The 20,204-nt window shown below is 35.4% G+C and overlaps 1 protein-coding gene across 1 annotated transcript; it reads right to left on the bottom strand.

The window, feature by feature from the left end:
• Window positions 1–973: 973 nt before the first annotated feature.
• reps1 (RALBP1 associated Eps domain containing 1) lies at window positions 974–19,970 on the bottom strand. The gene is given in 21 exon segments (XM_051138946.1): window positions 974–3,022; window positions 3,105–3,210; window positions 4,024–4,172; window positions 4,254–4,343; window positions 5,474–5,647; window positions 5,729–5,793; window positions 5,906–6,036; window positions 7,025–7,097; window positions 7,186–7,284; window positions 8,169–8,256; window positions 8,636–8,716; window positions 10,735–10,856; window positions 12,851–13,005; window positions 13,237–13,300; window positions 13,403–13,568; window positions 14,447–14,568; window positions 14,838–14,956; window positions 14,958–14,992; window positions 16,243–16,427; window positions 17,188–17,311; window positions 19,327–19,970. Coding segments are annotated over 21 exon segments (2,370 nt in total). The 5' UTR covers window positions 19,480–19,970; the 3' UTR covers window positions 974–2,953.
• Between the last annotated feature and the right edge of the window lie 234 nt (window positions 19,971–20,204).

Genomic DNA, 20,204 nt, shown 5'->3' with positions numbered 1-20,204 from the left:
CTTGAACAGAAAAAAATACCATGTAACACTAGCGTTCTCTATTCTATTTCTGTCTTTTGCCTTGAATAGAAAAACTGACCCAAGCGTTCTGTTCTATTTCTATTCTTTCACTTTGAATAGAAAAAAATTTAACTCAGACACTAACATTCTCTATTCTATTTCTATTTCAACTTGAATAGAAAAAAATTGACCCTAGTGTACCTATTCTATTTCTATTCTTTCGACTTAAACAGAAAAACTGACCCTCGAACACTAGCGTTCTCTATTTGATTTCTATTCTTTCAACTTGTTTTCAATTTAATTTTGACAAAAATGATCATGAGGCTGCAAGGGACAGAAGTGAAGTGTTCAATGTATTGTACTGTTGTTTAACAAAATACGGATTCTTCAGCTGACAAAATGTCTTAATGAAAAACTTTACATAGACTGTAAGTCTATCCCTCACAGCCTTGTTTTTATGGATAGGTAAATTAAAAAAAAAAAAAAAAAAACATTGATTTCTCTATTTTAATAAATTCTCATTTGTACAAAACAATATTTGATAAGATTTGATAAGTCTAGCCTGTTTTTAGTTAATGAACGGAACATTCAAAGGTATGTTAAAAGGAAGAGTGCAACTTACCAAAATCTTTAAACAACCTAATATCACCATACTTTAACCTGACATCTTTGCTAAAGTCTACCATATTACCACTGTTCTCTAGTCAGATTATAAGACTAAAACTATATATAATTTAGATAATTATTTTGTATAATTAAGCAAGAAAATCCAGCAGAACCAACAACTGAGAGCACGATATTGCTTTTATGAATCAGTGTTTTTGAACAAAATGGCGAAGTGAATGATTTAACGACTCACTCATGAAGAGAGTTGCTTAATGCACAGATTGACGCTCCGTCTGTAACCAGAAAACATGAAATGTCCCAGTGACCTTGAACTATTGGAAAACAGTTGGAGCGCTTGACAAAAAAGGAAATTATTAAAATATTGTGCCATTTTTATTTTGTGTAAAAATCACACAGCTGCTAGTTCATTCTGCAGAGACACATCCATGCAGTTAAACATTTATGATCCCACAGCCATTATATAAGCAATTAAATAGAATATTTGCTGTTAGTCAGCAATTAATGCAAATTTACATATGAGATCAAAAGGTGTGTATCATACAATATACAACATACCCCTGATACAGTAAATCAGCCTGAACAGCAGGGAGAAAAGGCTCACCTTGATTTAACATGGGGGGGTACATTACTGTGAAAACCTGCACACCAGGAAGTAAGGCTTTAAGGATGAGTAAAAGAAAAACACGGACATCGGTCGAAAACAAACAAACGAACGAATGAAAGACATGGTGCAAGTCTATGTAACAACACAAACGTCACATTAGTTCAGACGTTACAGATACAAATCAAGTGGTTCATCGTTAAGAGCTGTTTTATACAAAATGACATCGTGAACGACATGCAAAAACAGTGCCGAGAAAAGACAAATGAAAGCCGAAGGGGACAAAGTGCAGTCATTGTTTCAGGTCTCAGGTTTACGTACGGATGATGTCACAGAGTTTATGATGCAGGACTGAATCGGATCATGTACCGTATGAGGAACAGCCAACATTTGAGGCTGAGAGAAAGACATCTGCCATCCCAGGGTGAAAGACTGTACAAGGTTGAACGGGTCGTTTTGTAGTAACACAGCACAGTGTGTTAAGAGAAGAAAAGAAAGCAGTCTTTGATGCCATACATTTGTAACTGTTGTCCTCAAACTCTCTCACGCACATGAACACAGAGATGTGCCGTCCACCGGTATGGCGAGGAAGAAATATTAAAGAGGCAGTCCATCCAAAAACAGCAATTCTGTCATTTTTTTAAAACACATTTTTCTTCGTGTGACACAAAACGTGAATTTTTGAAGAATATCCTGGCCAGTCGTTTCAATATAATGTAAGGGCTAGGTATCCCATACAACCTTTGCATTATATTTCTAAATTACTGAAGGCATAAAACAGCTTTTGCACAAGGAACAGACTGAAATTGAAGTTGTTATTCACTTTGCTGTAAGAAAAGTAACTGTCTGATTTGTGAACAAAAGATTCATTTGATTATTTGAATCATTTGATTAAAAAAAAATGAATCATTCACAAATTTGACCCAGTTCAACTCAATGAAAATCAGAGTCCGTTCCTTGCACACAGCAATGAAATGACCAAAAAATAATTTAAATATAACACTTTCTTGGTGTTTCTTTTGCACTTTTTGAGCTTGGAATACTTATTTGCAAAAGATCAGCTAGGAATATACTTCGAAAAAAGTAAAGTCATACAGGTTGTAATGACATGAGAGTGAATAAATTACAACAGAATTGACATTTTTGAGTGAACTGTCCCTTTAACAAGTGCCTGTTTTCTAAAGCGTACTTCTGAAGTAGTATGATCTCCCAAAAATCTGTTCTCCCCTCTTTATGACCAGTGCATGGCCTAACATGATTGTCTGAGCACACACGGGTGCCTCTAACATGGAAGAACATGACAAGCTGCCTCGGGACTCTGGAGAACAGGAGGGGAAGAGGCTCCTTCATGTTTACCAGAATTACAGCCTCCTGCCGGCCATGACGTGCTAAACATAACCTGCAATGTCTGGGGTGTTACACGTACCACCGCTCAGACTTTCTGTTGCATCAAAGTGCCATAACGGATAATGCTCCTGGACCCCATCCCTCTGAATGGCTGTGTGAGACAGAACAGTCTGGAGGAAGCAGCGATTGTGTCTCTTCTCACACAGTCAGCGGAGGAGTGGAGACGGGTGAAATGGACATCCTGCCAGAGGATCCAACAGACCACTCAAAAAACAAACAAACAAACAAACAAACAAACAAACAAATAAAAAGAAAAAACTGGGGTAATCACTCTTTCATACACACAAACATTCAATCTGAAGCGAACACACACTCTGTTTACAAATGCGAAAAAGGTCTAAGCTGTTCCAGTTGCACTTCAAGCGATATTCTTTCTTCTAGCAGGTCCTAAAAAGACAAAATTTGGACATTGTCAGATGTTTGAACAGCTTGTCTTATTAAAAAAAAAGGTGGTCACATCTCACAGTACCTTCAATTGCTGCTGTAATTCACTGTTGAGTCTGGCTAAAACCGTATTTGTTTCTTTGTTTCTTCTAATGGAAGCCTGGATGGCCTTTTTATCTTTACCGATAGACCTGTTTTTAAACAGAACAGGAAGAGAAAGCATGTTTTAGGGTACAAGCAAACATTGTGAACATCGCTGGGCAAAGCCTCTTAACAAAAACTCCAGTACATATATGCAAAAAAAAAAAAAAAAAAAAAAAAATTTAATATAGTATAAATATATTGCATTTTATTTATATTCATGTATATTTATGTATTCATATTTATTTATAATTTTTATTATTGATTAATTGTGAAAACAGGGCCACAATCAATAGAAAAAAAACTACACATAAAATAAAATAAAAATAAAACAAAATAATAAAATAAAACAATAGAATTATAAATAAACAAAGCAAAATAATAAAGTAAAATAACAAAATAAAACAAACTGAAATAATAAAATAAAATAAAATAATGAAACAAAATAAAACAAAACAAAATAAAAAAACAACAGCAAAATAAAACAAAATAAAATAAAATAATAATAAAACAAAATAAAAGCAAAATAAAATAAAACAAAACAAAATAATAAAAAACAAAATAAAAAAACAAAATAAAACAATGAAGTAAAATAACAAAAAAAATAATGAAATAAAATAAAACTAAATAATCAAATAAAATAAAATAAAATAAAACAAAATGAAACAAAACAAAATAATAAAATAAAACAAATAAAAGAATATAAAACAAAAAAACCTAAATAATAAAGTAAAATAAAATAATAAAATTTAAATAATAAAATTTAATAAAACAAAATAATAGATATAAAATAATAAAGTAAAATAAAATAATAAAATAAACTAAAATAATAAAAAATAAAATCAAACATTCTCTCTCCTTACCGTGGAATTGAGGGCTGGGTTGCTAGAACAGTGGCTATGACGTTAGACTTTTGCGGAAGGTCCTCCACATCTGGTCTGAGCTCATCTTCTGATTTCAGTCTTCGACGAACAGGTTTAGGGGGTGGGGCCAATGGAGTGGATACTTTGGCCTACCAAAAAACATACACTGAGGGATTATAATGCTGAAGTCATATGCAATATAAAGACTAATTGGTAGAAGAATGGCTTACAGAGTTGACAGTGTTTGCATTTCGTTCCTCTGCCTGAACGTCATTTTTTGCTGTTCTCATTGTCCCGGTGGCTTCTGCACATCTTTCTGCCTGTATATACACAGACGGGTTATATATAAACAACAGTTTAATAGTTGCAGTCAGACTTTTATATTGCATTTTAAAATGTATTATGGTTTTTACAAAAATATTAAGTTTTGTTTTTATTAGTGACAATAATAAGAACTCTTGAACACCAAATCAGCATATTAGAATGACTTCTGAAGCATCACGTGACACTGAAGACTGAAGTAATAATGCTGAAAATTCTGAATTCCATCACAGGAATAAATTACATTTTACAATATATTTAAAAAGAAAACAATGATTTTCAAATTATTTTCAAATTTAAAAATATTTCATAACATCACTATATTTTTGTTCAAATAAATGCTATCATGGTGAGCATTAGAGAATTAGAGAAATTTAAAGGGGTCATCGGATGCCCATTTTCCACAAGTTGATATGATTCTTTAGGGTCTTAATGAAAAGTTACTTGATTAAGTACTTGATTTATACTTTGATCAAAAATTCTCAATGGTTTTGTAAAACAACACCCTTTTTACCTTGTCAAAATCAGCTCTGAAAAAAATCATCTCATTCTAAGGGGTTGTTCCTTTAAATGCAAATGAGCTCTGCTCACCCCACCCCTCTCTTCTCTTTTGTTTACATTAGCCGCATTTAGCCGCTAAACTTCCTAACTACCACGTTATAAGGAAAGGCGATCGCAAAGATTCATAAATAAATGCTTATACTCACTTCTGCTGTAAGTGAAGCTGGATCATGAATGATTTGCGCGAACATAGATGGATATATGTAGATCGGGAAGCCCATTTCATTCACAAACAAACAATCTACTGCATCTTCAGCAGCTCAGATGTCGGAAGTAAATGACTACCACTATGTTCATTATTACATCCAGCAACACAACACCTCAATCGCTCAATCGGAGATATTCTTGTCTAACTTACATCCCTGCTCTGGCATCAAAACATGGAAAGTTACTGGACTGTGACAGCTGGTCTAAGGTAAGAGCTCATGTCAATCAACTATTGTGGGAGCGGCTCTCTGTGGTGTGACGGGACACCAACAGTCATCTGAAAACAGCTGGATTTTTAAAATAGGGGATATTATTTTGTTCAGAAAAAGTAATTAAAAATGACCACTGCATGGATTTTTACCTGTCCACTGTCAGATGGTTTCTCTCCATCATCTGCCGGCTGGTCGACAGCAAAAGCCTGGAACTGGCTGAAGTCAGCAAAGTTGGGCTGTTCTGGCATCTGCTGGGGTGACGTGCTGGTATGTGCTGGAAGACCATCTCCCTCTACCGAACGGTGACCATGTGGCACTGATGTCTGCGTATTTGTACATTACATATTGAATTACTAATTCTAAAAATTGCGTAATAGTAATTATCTGAAAGCGCTGGGCTATACCTGTGTGGGCAGTGGTCTGGGAGGCACTGCTGGGGGAAAGGCAACTACGCCCGGCTGCTGCGGACCTGATGGAGAAGTCAATACAATACAGAACTTCAGCTTTTTCTAACCACACACCAACAAAACAAGAAGTAGTGAGTAATGAGTTACCTGATAACTCTTTGTGTGCGTGCATACCTGCAGGGACAGCAGCAAAGTTTCTGTTCATGTCTAGAGAGGAGGACCGTGAGTGAGAGGCGTGGGGGCGGGGCGGAGGAGGGGGCGGAGCCACAACCTTCAGTCCTTCCGGAGAGGTGCCAGAGTGAGACCTGTAAATATATGAGATGATCAAAAAAAAAGTCATCTAAAGCACTAAATAATAATAACCACCCCCATGTTATCCAAGATGTTCATGTCTTTCTTGCTTCAGTCGAAAAGAAAGTTTTTTGAGGAAAACATTCCAGGATTTTTCTCCATATATTGGACTTCAATGGGGACCAACAGGTTGAAGGTCCAAACTGCAGTTTCAATGCAGATTCAAAGGACTCTACAGGATCCCAAAGGAGGAATAAGCGTCTTATCTAGCAAAACGATCGGTCACTTTCTAATTAAAATTGTAATTTATATACTTTTTAACCACAAATGCATGCTTGCACTAGCTTGACTTCATACATGGGAAAGGCCACGCGTGATGTAGGTAGAAGTACCAACCCAGTATTTACAAAGCAAACGTGCAAAGAAAGTAAAACAGCCTTTACAAAAAAGGTAACAATGATGTCGGATGATTTTGAAGTTGGAGGAGAAAATGAGCTGGAGTTTTTCACCCTACTCTACCTTTTTGAGCCGGATTACACAGACGAACAACCAACCGCATGTGACATTTCCAACATGATTATGTAATGCGTAAAATTGTCAATGCAGAGCTAGTGCGAGATGAGCATTTATGGTTAAAAAGTGTATCAATTTTTTTTTTTTTTTTTTTTTCAGAAAATGACTGATCATTTCCTTGGCTGGGATCGTGTAGAGCCCTTTGAAGCTGCACTGAAACTGCAATTTGGACCTTCAACCCGTCGGCTCCCACTGAAGTTCACTATATGGAGAAAAATCCTGGAATGTTTTCCTCAAAAATCTTAATTTCTTTTCGACTGAAGAAAGACAGACAGGATCATCTTGGATGCATGGGGGTGAGGAAATTTTTATTCAGAAGTGAACTAATCCTTTAATCTGAGCTTGTCTCCTAGCTATAGAAATACACAAACACAAAGAACAACAATCAAAGTGAGCCTTAATTTTGTGCCAACTCAAGACGTTATGTACCTTTGTCTGTTCACAGCGCTGGAAATGGGCTCCTGATCAGATGTAAATGAATCTGAGCTGCTATAGCCATCTCCTGTAAGATGGAAGGGTAATGGCTCTGAATGAATTACAGGAGATGATTTACTGTCAGTCCATGAAATAAATAGTTCAGATGTACTTACCAACGGTAGTACCAGGAAACTTAATAGTTGCTGCTAACTTGGTCTCATCAGAAAGTTCTGGTGGTTTCGCCATCAACGGACTTGTTGGATGTGTGTGATCTGAAAAATAAAGAGTAAATAATCAAATTTGTTTCTAATTAAATTAATCACATGTCCATCTAGTATCTGCACTACTAGTTAAAAAGTTAAAATTATTAATTAAAATGTTATTAATTTATCATATAATATTACAGCACAGGTTATTCAGTTTAAAAAAAAAAAACTAATAAACATAATAATAAAGTGTGATAACACTCATATTTTAAAATAAAAAGGCAGTATTAAATTAAAATACAATTTGTGACCCTGGACTACAAAACCAGTCTTAAGTAGCACAGGTATATTTGTAGCAATAACCGACAGTACATTGTTTGGGTCAAAATGATCAAATTTTTTTTTTTTTTTAGGCCAAAAATCATTAGGTTAATAAGTAAAGATCATGTGCCATGAAGATATTTTGTACATTTCCTACCATAAAAATATAAAAAATTAATTTTTGATCAGTAATATGCATTGCTAAGAACTTCATTTGGACAACTTTAAAGGCGATTTTCTCAATATTTTGATTTTTTTGCCCGCTCAGATTCCAAATATTTTCCTATCCTAACAAAACTTGTATAAATGTATAAATCCGACTGGTTTTGTGGTCCAGGGTCACATTTTATACTACACTTAAAAATAAAATGCTAATATTTACTTTTTTAAATATGAATTTTCCTCATTTGCAAACCTAAAATTAGCAAGCTTTTATTTTGCCGGCAAGTAAATCTATGCGCTATGCCAACTGAAATTAAAAAATTTCTAAACCCATATCCCCAAGTATGAGCAACAGCAGTAGTGATTTAGATGGGTAATACACCAAAAGTTGATACATTTTGAGGACAAAATTTTACAATTCAGTCAAAAATTTAATTTGCACTGTAAAAGCACCCAAATGGACGCACCGCTTCCAGTTCTCTTGAGCTCCATCTCTTGCATGTGGATCTTGCTGGGTGTCATACGAATGGGCACAGGGTGGACTATTGCTGTATCCTACAACGAAAAAAGCACATCAACTGCTGCTGCCGCACAACTACAAGCGTGTCCCGCTGAACTTAATGAAGATTTATCATCTCAGTTATAAAAAACAACAAGGAACAGTTAAAAAGTAACTAAACAAACATTGTATCAAACACCGTCAAAGGACAGCCAGCAGAGTCATCACTTGGATTACATGATACAGTATGAAAGAAAGAGCATGAGAGAATTACCAGTAAGCTCAGCAAGCAAAAGAAAAACAAAAATGAATCATCTGATGATGGCACTGTGGCTGTGAATTTATCCTGAGGACATGCGCTCTCAGAGAGAATTTACAGAGTACTGGGTTAATGAATATCATTAATCATGAAAGAGCATTGAGTGATTGACTTACAGGGTCAGCTGGTGCAATGTTAGAATCAAATTGGGTCAGAGTTTGTGAGCTTGAGGAGCGTTCGCTAAAAGTCTCCCACTGCTGGAGAGACAGAGCAGAGACATGTCAACAAGGTGGAGCAACTCCACTCCTCACACAAGCAAACAGAGGCCATAATACAACAACAGTGTGCCCTCTCCGCCCTCTGACTGTTAGGACAAACCCGTGATTTGTCCCGCATTGTACTGCTGCATATTCTCTGGTGTCCACAGAGGACCAATTGTCTTCCTAATGGCCTTATAGGCTGAGAGGGAGAATGTGACATTATATTTCACTATTACAATGATCAGCTTAGAAGAAACAGGTTGTAGTCATCAAAAGAGAACCCCTAATAATTAGATCCTGTAGATCAAAACGTCACTGACCTGTTTAAAGGTGAAGTGTGAAACGAATGGCCATTCGCCATTGGTCAACCAAACAGATAGTCCCTGCCTAAGCTCCACTGCCATTGGTTGAGCCAATACTGCTGTGTCAGATTTTGCAAGCTCCCCAGAGCCACACTGATACATTTTCTTATTTTACAAATGAACCAATAAATATATCTTACTTAAAGGGATGAAAATTCTGTCGTTAATTACTCACCCTCATGTATTCCAAACCTGTAACACCTTCTTTCATCTTTGCAACACTATTTAAGATATTTCTGATGGCCCTTGAATGTGGTAGTTGAGTTGCTGTCTATGAAGGGTCAGAAAGCTCTTGAATTTCATCAAAAATATTTTGCTTTGTGTTTGAAAGATAAACAAAGGTCTTACAGGTTTGGAGTAATTAAAGACAGAATTTTCATTTTCGAGTGAACTATCCCTTTAAATTTACTTACTTCCTTTGAAATTGGGATAGCAGAAAGCATTTGATATTCCAATAAAATAATAATATTAAAAAAAGAATTGAAATGCAACATGAAATTAAAACAACCCCTTTTGGCTTTCTTAAACGCCCCATCTTATTTTGCAATATTTAACAATTATTTTGTAGAGGAATGTTTGGAAGCCAATTTCCGGCATATGAGGGGAAAAAAAAAAGTCATGCTTTGGTAAATCATGATTTTGACATAAAAGGTTGAAACTATGACACAGAGGCATGATGATGACATAAAATTGATTTTATATGCCATAATTATGATTTGTGTCATAATTATGACATAGTATCTAATAATTTAGATATGAACGGATATGAATTATCATAATTTCTGACCAAAGCATGATTAGATTTATATGGCCAAAATGAGATTCTATTAAAATGTGTTACTTTCATCATCTTTTATTTTAAAATGTGTAAAAAAAATGTATTTGAAAACTTCCTCCAAAATGGCTTTATACTGACATAAACTTGAAAAATTATGTCAATCATTAAAATTACAGCTTATTGTGTTGATATAAATTAAAACTGAAACTAAAATGTTCATGATCCAATCAAATGTGTCATTGTATTGAATATTCCATTAAAAATATTCCAGGAGGTTAAAGGGATAGTTCACCCAAAAATGAAAACTCTGTCAAAACACGCAAGTGTGTTAATCTTCAGAACACAAATTAAGATATTTGTGATGAAATTCGAGAGTTTTCTGACCCTGCAAAGACAGCAAGGGCCCTTCCGCAATCAAGGTCCAGAAAGGTACAAAGAACATCAACAAAATAATCCATGTGACATCAGTGGTTCAACCGCAATTTTATGAAGCTACGAGAATACTGTCTGCAGCAAAAAAAAAAAAAAAAAAAAAAAAAAAAAAGAACGAAGATGAATAAAGGTCTTACGGGTTTGGAAGACATGAAGGTGAATAATTAATGACAGAATTTTCAAGACTTATTTTAAAAATGTCACTTCAGGTCAGCAGTTTTGACTACAAGTCTGCCACATTCCCAACAAAACAGTGAAGAATTAACTGTCACAAAAATTCTCATGAGAGTGTTACATGTCTGGAGATGAAAGTGTGCTTGGCTGGCACCACTTCCTCCTGAACAGAAGTGTATTAGTTTTATTTTCCCAAAAAGACAAAGGCAGAGAGAACTACAAATATGAGTGAAAGAGGTAGGGTACATTGAGAACACCAAAATCCAAACCTCATTGCTCTGGTTGAGCTCAGGCCAGTTCTGGTTCAGGGAAGGCATAGAAGGAGACTTATTTGGAGTGACTTCCACAGGGGAAGCAGAAAAGCCCACCTCAGGAGCAGGATCTGGAACTCCTGAAACATATTGACAGACAGCCAATAAAGACTCAGTGCAGAAACCTGAACATCATTCAGCATAATTATGGAATAGGCAGAATAATACTGCATCTGAAAGGTCATAAACATCATAAAAACATCACAAGGACTCTCAGGGTCCCAAGGGCGTATTCTATGTTGCTTTTTAATATGCGAAAACTGTTGCTAAGATACAAGCTCACTTCCTATGAAGCTGTTATTAGAATATTGGAATTGGAAGCAAGTTCATTCTCACAGTATCTCACAACCAATCGCAACATATTTTAGACTTTATATGCAATTATAAGGAACGAGATTTTGGACAAATCAGTTTACTGCAACCTACAGTAGAACATGGGCTAGTTAGGGCGAAGAAAATTAAAAACATTTTACACCATGTCTATGTAAAATAACAGAGAATATGAAAATCCATACAATAACTAAACATACAACTATTGTTCAAAAGTTTGGGATTGATAACATTTTTAACGTTCTCTTCTGCTCACTAAGTCTGCATTTATTTGATCCAAAATACAGCAAAAGCAGCAATATTGTGAAATATTTTTATAATTTAAAATAACTGCATCTTATTTTAATATATTTTAAAATGTAATTTATTCCTGTGATCAAAGCTACATTTTCAGCATCATTACTTCAGTCTTCAGTGCCACATGATCTTCAGAAATCATTCTAATATGCTGATTTGCTGTTCAAGAAACATTATTATTATTATCAATATTTAAAACAGTTGAGTACATTTTTTTCAGGATTCTGTGATGAAAAGAAAGATCCAAAGATCAGTATTTATCTGAAATAAAAAGCTTTTGTATCTTTATACACTATACCATTCAAAAGCTTGGAGTCTGTATATATATATATTTTTTTTATAGAATTGAGAAATTATAGAAATTAATACTTTTGTTTAGCAAAGATGCCTTAAATTGATTTAAAGTGATGATAAAGACATTTATAATGTTACAAAAGATTTCTATTCAGATAAATGCTGTTCTTCTGAACTTTTTATTCAACAAAAAAAAAACAAAAAAAAAAAAATTCTACTCATCCGTTTTGAACATCATAATAATACTACTAATAATAAAAATATCACAATATTAGAATGATTTCTGTCAGGATCACATGACTGGAGTAATGATGCTAAAAATTAATCTTTGAAATCACAGGAATAAACTACATTTTCAAATATATCCAAATAGAAAAATCATTTTAAATAAATTTCAAAATGCTACTGTTTTTGCTGTACTTTGGATCAAATAAATAAAGGCTTGGTAAGCAGAAGAGACTTCTTTATAAAAAATAAAAATAAAAAAAATAAAAAAAACAACAAAACCTTACTGTCCTTTTGACTGGTAGTGTATTTGATCAAAATACAGTAAAACAGTAACATAACAATATCAATATTATTATAATTTACAAACTTTTCTATTCTAACACATTTTAAAAATGTATTTTATTCCGGTTATGGGAAATCTGAATTTTCAGCTTTATTCATGTTCATTACTTATGCTGAAAACAGTTGTGCTGTTCAACGTTTTTGTTGAAAGTGTGTGTGTGTGATTTTTATGAATAGAAAGTTCAAAAGAAAAGCATTTATTTTAAATAAATTTTTAGTAACAACAAAAGTCTTGTCAGCTGTAAATGTCAGTAACAATAAATTGATTGTACCCATGCTGAATAAAGGTATACAATTCTTAAAATAAAAAATAAAACAATTACAGACCCCAAACTTTTGAACGGTAGTTTGTGTGTCTGAATACATCACCAGAAAATGGCCACAAAACTTCAGCACTGTAATTACGCCACATAAGTATTTCTTTATACACCTCTGTGCATTTGGAAATGGCTCTTTGCACATACCATATTCAGAAAAGGTTTTAAAAAGCACTCTGTATGCATATTTGTGAAATGTTACGAAATAACTGGGCTGCATATTTCCCAATCTGAAGCTGTGGTTGGCGTGAGGCTTTTCTGCTTACCTGCTGAGTCATCCAAGTCAATAAGCTTTGGCATTAGACTCTCTGGGAGCTTTTCAGGAAGGTCATAACCATTTTTCCTAGCGACCACAAGATGAAACGCAGCACAGAACTCATCCAGGGTCAGTGCACCGTCTTTATCAAAATCTGATAGCTCCCTGCAAGGTAAAGCAGGCCAGTCAATACAGATAACATGAATATTTTAAGGCACAATGACAGGGACGACTTGCTTTTTCAGAGACAGGATATTAACAAATTGAATGCAAATGGCTAAGATTATCAACTGATGCTGTTAAGGAGTGGCAACATATGCATGAGTTCTGTTTCAGACACTAAGGTCATCCAAAATGAGCAAAGAAAGTCAACGTAACTCACGTAAAACTACTTACCAAATGTGAGACAGTTCTAGAATAGGCAGTTTTGACTTTGTAAAGAATTCCTTTGCGGCAGAGCCTAAGCAACAGAGAATGGATACATTTTTAGGACGGTAGTTTCAAAACAGAAGAAAAAAAAAAGCATAAATGCAGTTACTGTTCAAAACAAGGTCTCACTAACCAGGGATTAAACCAGTGAGATCAGCCTGAATGGTCTTAAACTGGTTTATGTAATACTGTCTTTGCTCATCTGTGATTTTCCAGGGGTCATCGTAACCGCTGGTCTGTCTTTGGATTTCATTTGTGGTCATTGCAGACGGCACAGTCCGTACTGTTGTGCTCTCCGGCTGGAGTAGAAGAACAGGGAAATATAAGAATTAGATTTTTTAAATATACTTATATGTGACTTTGGACCACAAAACTAGTCCCTGGGGTATATTTGTAGCAGTAGCCAAAAACACATTATATGGGTCAAACTTTAAGAAATTAAGTAAAGATATTTTGTAAAATTCCTACTGTAAATATATCAAAACTTAATTTTTAAATTAGTAATATGCCATTATTAAGAACTTTATCTGGACAACTTCAAAGGAGATTTTCTCAATATTTTGATTTTTTTTGCACCCTCAAATTCTATATATTCAAATAGTTGTATCGCAGCCAAATGTTGTCTTATCCTAACAAACCATCAGTGGGAAGCTTATTTATTCAGCTTTTTAGATGATGTATAAATCAATTTCAAAAAATTAACCCTTATGATTGGTTTTGTGGTGCAGGGTCACATATTATGTATTTTAATTTATTTTAAAAAGTAATTCATTCCTGTGATGGCAAAGCTGAATTTTTTAGCCGTCATCAATCCGGTTTTCAGTGTCACATGATCCTTCAGAAATCATTTTAATATGCTCAAGAAACATTTGTTGTTTAAGAACCTTTTCTTCTTATCAGTGTTTCTTAATAAAATAAAATTTGTGGATTTAAATTGTTTTTTTAAACAGCTTGAACAACATAACTGCTTAACTACCTTGTTTTTGAATTTCTTGTATGACCGGTAATTCTCTGCACACGCAATCATTTGGGCTTGGCAAATATTTAATAAAGTCTGCTTTTGTGAACACAAAAGTAAACATCTGTTCTACCAGAAGCCTTGGTTACAGCAGGCTACTGGTGACAGATTATGTTGTATACATAACAAATGTATACATGGAGGCCCACATTGCATTACCTGAGCTGAGGGGGGATGCATTGGAAGTGTGCTGGAGGGGGGCGTGTCTGTAAAGCTGACCCAACTTTCCTGGACAGGAGGGGGTGAATGGGCGGACCACATCCCATCACCTGTAACTGGTCCTTAGGCAAGACACAGCGAAAGAGGAAAGAGAAAGAGATAACTTTTTTTTTTTTTTTTTAAAAAGGATAAGAACGAATCAATTTAACAAATTACAATCTTGATTATTTAATAAGAATCCAGTACATTGTGACCTTTCATATCAAACAGCTGTTGGTATCTTAAGGCTCTTTAAGTAAATAACACAGTATACTGGTTGTTAATGTTAGTATAGAAGGTTATTGAGTGATCTACATAATATATGAACGTATTATTATTAAACTTTAAGTACCTGGCTGTGCTTCTCTAAAAGGTGGCCAAACAACTCCTGGCACTGAGGGCTGTCTGTCCACGTTTCCACCGCTAGCCTGGCGTTTGTGCTTCCTCCAGGCATGGGGCGAAGTGGGGGGACTGGTGTGGTGACACTACAGGAGATGTGGTGTCCGGCTGGAGCCAGAGATAAACAACATTAATTACTTACTAACTTTACAGACTTTCAGCCAAACAGATGGCCTTAAAACAGCAGAGATACATGCTGAAGTAAACAAATAGCCATTTTACAGAACCAAAACAGCGAACTTAATGCAAAGACTCTATGGAGCACCCTGGAGTTAAAGGATTAGTTCACTTTCAGAATAAAAAAAAATCCTGATGATCTACTCTCCAACATGTCATCCAAGATGTTCATGTCTTTCTTTCTTCAGTCAAAAAGAATTTAAACATTCCAGGATTTTCTCCATATAGCAGAGTTCAATGGAAGCCAGTGGGCTAAAGGTCCAAACTACAGTTTTATTGGAGCATCAAAGGGCTCTACAAGATCCCAGCCAAAGAATAAGGGTCTTATCCAGTGAAACGATCTGTCATTTTCTAAAAAAACTAACCACAAATCATCATCGTGCACCAGCTTGACTTTATGCATTACATAGTCACGTTGGAAAGGTCACATGTGACGTAGGTGGAAGTACCAGTGTTTACAAAGTGAATGTGCAAAAAAACATCAAAGCCCTTTACAAAAAAACCCTAAAAATTTGGAAATTTGAGGAGAAAATTAGATGGAGTTTTTCACCTTTTCATCTTTTTGAACCAGAGTACACAGACAAAGAACTAACCATGTGCGACCTTTCCAGTCTGACTGATGGAGGCACATCACAGAGCTAGTTCAAGACGAACATTTGTTGTTAAAAAACTATATACACTTTTTCATTTTTTTTTTTTTTTTTAGAAAAAAATGGGATCATGTAGAGCCTGCATTGAAACTGCAGTTTGAACCTTCAACCCGTTGGCCATCATTGAAGTCCACTATATGGAGAAAAACCCTGGAATGTTTTACTCAAAAACCTTATTTTCTTTTCGACTGACCATCTTAGTTGACGTGGGTGAGTAAATTATCAGAAAAATTTTATTCTGGAAGTGATCTAATCCTTTAACTGCCTTGGCACAGAGTTCACAGAACTCTTCAGTTATTAGATCAGTACTTTAATCACTATCACACAACACCCCTGGTGATAACAAATAAAAGAGCAAAATGAAAAGCAAAGACCTCCTCCTTTTTGTCAATATTGTTGTATAATAAATATTTACTACACAACAGACAGCGACAGATCTAGCTCGCTACATTTATCCTGCAAGGCCTAATGCAAGGATTTCATATGTCAACACATATTCGTTAATAGCATGTGGGATATATGCTGTGGTACCTGTGGATCTACAGTGGGCACACAGGGTTGAATCATCTCATGCGCTGACACTTTTTTGGCTTGTACTCGGCCTGGAGGTCTGGGGAGGTAGGGCCCCTGGTTCTCTGTGTCTGCGAACATGACCGCGTGCCTCGTCTCCTGCTCGTTCTTGCCCATCACAAAGCGAGGGAGGGGCAGATCCCTGACTGCAAACACAACTCCATGTGAATTAAATATTCAACTACTTTCAGCAATTCCAAAATAAGCACAACTAAACAGATATTATTTGCTTAACTTAATCAGGAAATGAATCGAAACAGCTGAACTGAATTGGAACTGAAATCAATAGAAGCCAACTTCATTCAATGCATATCTAAAATCCAGGGTACTGTCAGCAATTTCCTGTTGACTGTGTGTTCATGTTCTTGCAAGTATCTTCAAGGCTACGAGCCGGGGCTTATTTCCTGCTTATTTTTTACCACTGTCAATTTCTCATTCTTTTACAAGGCCTTGTGTCTAACTTCCCAAAATTTATGTTGTGCTTTTGCACAGGGCTTCCTGTCAGGGGCTGGGTTTATATAGAGAACAGCCATGATAGTCAATAAACAAACAGGAGCATTTGCATTTGGCTTAAAGGCACAAACCAACATTTCACAGAAATATACAAATGCACAGAGAAAAATATAAGCAATTTAAATGTACAACATACAATTCAAGTACTCAAATCTAAAAATGGCTCTTGTGTTTATAATATACACATTCAGTCCTTTTCATCAGAGAGGCAGTAAGATTATCCTCTAATTCTTGTTATGTAATGGGCTGAACTGCCACAATGGATTCATTTGTAAAATGAGTGTCTGCAAAATTACAAGGACGTGATAATTTTACATTAAAAGAGCATTTTGATTTGGTGCATATGGTACAGATGAGCAGAAAGAGATAAAAAGAAGCTTTATTGCTACCCACCACTGTTCAGGCTCTCCACGCGCAGGGGCAGTCCAGACTGGGCCAGTGCAATGAGCTTCAGTGCAATGTAGAACTGACTCCGACCGAAATGACCGAGACGCGTGGCCCCGCAAAGTTCAGTAATCTAAAACAATGGAAACAGAACTATCAGTCATATAAACTGACCTATACATCTACAATACAAAGGTGAACATACAATAGCATGACCAGAATGGAATATAAGGTAATGAAGTTAATGCCAGTTGTTAAAACACACACACACACACACACACACACACACACACACACACACAGAATATAAAGCACTAAGCTGAAATGAAAAAAAAAAAAAACCCTGAAAACTAAAAACTAAAGAACAGTAAAGCAAAACAGTCGGCCAATTATTTCATCTAAAACTAGTTTTTTTTTATATTTAATAATATGAATAATATAAATAAAATTATGTTATTTTCTCTGTTTGTAAATAAATGCAGCCCTGGTGAACCTGGTTTTTCAGAAACATAAAAAAAGACTGATCCTACACTTTTGAACTTTGTTGCTTATGTTGTAATATATATATTTATTTATGAACAGTTTATTTGCAAATTTTCAAAAATCATGCTTTTTATTATGTTATCATGTTTTTATTGTTTTATTGTGTTTACTTACAGTATTTTAAAAAACCTGACATATCACTTCAATTTTAAATAATTTTTTGTAATGTTCAACTTTTATTCACTTTAAAAAGTTATTTATTCCTTTAATGGCAAAGCTGAATTTTCAGGATTTTTACTCTCATCTTAAGTGTCACATAACCCTTAAAAAAAAACAATCATTCTAATGTGCTGATTTGCTGATCAAGAAACATTCCCTATTATTATCAATGTTGAAAACAGCTGTGCCGTGCAATATTATGTGGAAACCACAAAACATTTCAGGATTCTTTGATGAAAAGAACATAAGCTGTTTGAAACAGCTTTTTGACAGTAATGTAAATACATTAATACGGTTTTGCACAGATGATATCATATAGCCAATAGCCACAGAATTCAACACTTCTTTTTTACAGTCTGTAACAAAGGGTCTATATCTCTTTATCCACCATGGGTCCCCTTAAATTAGACAACAGTTTGAACAATCGGCAATATAATGTCAGTATACATAATACAACTCACTGAAACCAGAAAACTAATAATATTTAATATACACAGCTGTTAATCAGCCAGGTTGGCATAGTTATCAATTGCAATATACTCATGAAAAATTAATGAAACATTAAAAATCCATTAGTAGAGAGACAACATATAAAAATGTTTACATTTCACACAAGTAAACCTTCAATGAAATGCCCTTGATAACCCCTGCCAATTACTTCACTGTTACGGATCAATAAATCTGTTGCTCAGACAAGATAAACACAATAAAAAGATGCAGTCTCACGGACACACCCCTTCAAACAACTCTGGCCACAAATCTAGAAGCAACTAGACTATAAAGACCACAACTTTTTGAAATTTGTTATGCTCTAACAGTGCTGAGTATATCAAAACATGAGTGTTAATCAGCACCAACCATCAGCGAAGAAAAACACCTCTCAATGACACTTCAAGAACCAACAACCTCATTTGGAGACTTTAAAAAAAGAAGCTTGACAGTATAAAACTGGTCAAATATAAGAATAAGGTCAAATATTATCAACAAGTTATGATCAGTTGAAATATAGTTAATAAATTCCATAAATAAAGGGTCACACAATGTGCTTAACACCAAAGCTAGTATTTTGTTAAGTGAGAAAATCACATTTCAAGAGTCATCAGCTGTGTATGGATCTCGCAACAAAAACAGAAAATGAATATTAATACTGATATTTAAGAGGAAGCAGGCGCAACTAATAATTTTACACACTTGCACAACAGGAAACAAAGTTTAACCCTACAGATGCATCACCCTTCATCCCTGCAACTCAGCAACAATGAGATTCATTCATCAGAATGGTCTAAACACTGTTGACAACCCCCAAATGATCCATTAGAGCTATCAGCATGTCTGAAACGATGAACTCAAGCCATCAGTTCAACTTAGCAAAGTGTATAAGCATAACAACACAGATCTGCTGACTAATACACACATAAGTGAATCAGATACATGCTGTAACGTTACCTGATGGACCACTTCGGTTGAGAGCTGGGCCGCCCGGAAGAGGTCCAGAACTTTGCCATTGGAAGCCACTTTCTTGGTGTTATCCACATCACAGGAGAGGAAGAGTTCAGAGTAATATTTCTGCTCGACATCGCTCAGTGTTAAACTCTCCATCGTGGCATCAAACCCGCAGCTGGTGGCTTCACCTTATCAGGCCAGTGTCGTGCCTTTCGCTGTACGAGCGAGACCAGAAACTAGCGAAAGACAAGTAAGATCCTTCTATGAAATGGACGGACTCGAAAGAGGGTGCTTTGGGGTGCTTGTTGTTGTTTTTATGTACCGTTAGTCGCTGTCTTTGCTCTTGTCTTTTGGCCCTCGCAAAGTCAACCAAACTAATAGAGCCTGGGACGTCGGAATTGAGCGGTAACAACGTCGAGACTGGGTTCCGCCGTCGCGCTGGCTCTTTAAGAGGAGGATACGGCCGTCGGTGGAGCGGTGGAGCTCGTGTAGCCGCTGAGTGATGTTAGGAATAAAGTTTCGGGCTCTTCGGGCTGCTTCTCTCTGCAGACAGCGCCGCCATTCCTGGACCCCGTGACGTCATGGCCCAGGCGCGGAGGACCCGGATGGAGTGTGGCGTCACAGATGTGCCGTCAGCTGGCGTGTTTGTAAAATCTGCTGTTTCATACAAGTAAAATCAAAATTAGCTAATGTAATTTAATCTATGTTTCAACAATATAGAGCGTTCGATTTATTATTTTTTATTTAGTTTAAGATAATATATGTAGAGAGAGAGAATTCGTTTTGTTTAATCACTATATTAAATATATTGATAATAGGAATTGTTCTATTTCATTGTATTGCAATCGATTTATTTTTTTTACTCACATTTATATATATAA

This window comes from Labeo rohita, chromosome 20 (assembly GCF_022985175.1).
Source record: "Labeo rohita strain BAU-BD-2019 chromosome 20, IGBB_LRoh.1.0, whole genome shotgun sequence".
NCBI classification, from domain to species: domain Eukaryota; kingdom Metazoa; phylum Chordata; class Actinopteri; order Cypriniformes; family Cyprinidae; genus Labeo; species Labeo rohita.
Note: the sequence above shows the minus strand (reverse complement) of the source record. Positions and strands in the feature narration are given on the sequence as shown.